This window comes from Clupea harengus, unplaced genomic scaffold, assembly GCF_900700415.2.
Source record: "Clupea harengus unplaced genomic scaffold, Ch_v2.0.2, whole genome shotgun sequence".
NCBI lineage: Eukaryota > Metazoa > Chordata > Actinopteri > Clupeiformes > Clupeidae > Clupea > Clupea harengus.
Window position 1 is genome coordinate 1 of NW_024881094.1, and position 2,005 is coordinate 2,005.

Genomic DNA, 2,005 nt, shown 5'->3' on the forward strand with positions numbered 1-2,005 from the left:
ATCGTTTTGAATTTGATGGGCAGTGCATGCTGACCCACGATAACTAAACAATTGATCTATAATATTGAATTGTCTTTAAAGTGATTAGTTAAATTACTTTCTATTTGGAAGAAAACATTTTTAACTGTGAGTATGGCTTGTCCTTTCTTTGAAGTGTCAAATTATAGAAGTGTGCAATTGGATACGTTTCTACAGACATTTATTGCATCGCTGGCTCTATTTTATGTGAATGAGATCAGCTTTGAATATCTTCTATGGTCTTTAGGGTGTAGGATAAAGGTTTCTTTAGTTTTACATGAAGAGGCTGACAGCTGATAGAACCACCAGTAACTGGAGATCGGGGCGGAAGCACTACCTCACCCGTCTCTGCTGCACTTGCATTATTGATTAGGGCTCAATCTTCAGTAACCATGGTGAGGGTGAGGTGGGGATACAGTCCTCAGTTCATTCAGAGGATGTCAGTCATTTATTTTTTAATGACATTGTATCACCCTGGACTGCATGAAACTGTTGTGGTTCTGATGGACCAGAACAGATTCAAGTGGAATAAAACCATGACAAAACCGCTGTCGTGTCAGAAGCTGCGATGCCTCTATGCCCTATATCACTGTCACCATACGGTGGTGCTGCAAGAGGCTAGACCTGGATATCAGATTCTCTCTTTTCAAGGAGTCTAATGTCCTCATCTTCTAACCTCCACAAGTTCTACTTGTCTTTCTTTCCTGTGTCTCCTTTTTGATCCGTCCTCTATTGTGTTTGTCCTGACCCATATCTGTCTGGGTGCCTTCTCCCACAGCTACACCTGAGCTGAGGGACTTCTTGGCCAAAGCCAGAGGGGGAGTAATAAGGATCATCAAAATTGTCATTAGGAACGGTGAGGAGATATACATATCTTAGAATGTCTGTGTATCTGTGTGTGTGTGTGTGCATGGTATGTGTGTTTGTATTTAAGTGCCTTGTAGATCTTCATGTGATGCTTAGATGCATGGTTTGTGACACCATTACAATAAATATATTTCCCTAATAAAATAAGTGTATTTGAAATCAGTTGTTTTTCCTGTTTTGGGATTCAGTGAGACATATTTGGTTGATGCAGCAGTGTGATTTGAGGTTGTTTTTGGGCATTATCGTGGGATTTGTAATAAGACTTCATTATGAAGTGCGTGTGTGAGACGTTCTGAAGTGTTTAAGGTCAAGTAGGATTGTAAAATGATCTTTTATAAGGTGATAATTGGGTGCATGATGCAAGGTTATGATGAAGTTTATCCATATGGTTATCTCAGGCTCTATTATACAGTGTGTGTATGATGTTATTATCGGTTGTAGTACGAAGTCTGCGTATTGCTATGGGGTGTGCTATGAAGTGTGTGTATGAGGTTATTATGGAGAGTATTCATTATGGAGTGTGCTTGAGGTTATTATGGAGAGTATTAATTATGGAGTGTGTGTATGAGATTATTATGGAGAGTATTAATTATGGGGTGTGTGTATGAGATTATTATGGAGAGTATTAATTATGGAGTGTGTGTATGAGGTTATTATGGAGAGTATTAATTATGGAGTGTGTGTATGAGGTTATTATAGGGTGTGTGATAGGAGCTGTGCTCTGTGTTTCAGAGCAGCTGGTGCTGGGGGCATACAGTGAGCCGTCTCAGAGCTGGGACCGCGACTATGACCACTTCCTGCTGCCACTGCTGGACGCCCAGGAGCCCTGCTACATCCTGTACCGGCTGGACTCTCAGAATGCACAAGGCTATGAGTGGCTCTTCATCTCCTGGTCGCCTGACCACTGCCCTGTACATACAACCCATAAGCCACACATACACTTACACAAATGAAACAAGCCAAGTGGGTGCTGTTGCCTGGTGTTGACTGTCACTCTTGGTCTGCTTGTAGGTGAGGCTGAAAATGGTGTATGCTGCCACAAGGGCCACTTTGAAGAAGGAGTTTGGTGGAGGTCATGTGAAAGATGAAATGTTTGGCACAGTTCAGGTGGGTCTGATCC

At 41.9% G+C, this 2,005-nt stretch overlaps 1 protein-coding gene across 1 annotated transcript; it reads left to right on the forward strand.

The window, feature by feature from the left end:
• Positions 1–1,186: 1,186 nt before the first annotated feature.
• Positions 1,187–1,992, forward strand: LOC122132775 (twinfilin-2-like; the record flags this gene model as incomplete). Its single annotated transcript, XM_042707349.1, has 2 exons — positions 1,187–1,796; positions 1,897–1,992. Coding segments are annotated over exons 1-2 (363 nt in total), but the record flags the coding sequence as incomplete, so codon positions are not given.
• Positions 1,993–2,005: the final 13 nt, after the last annotated feature.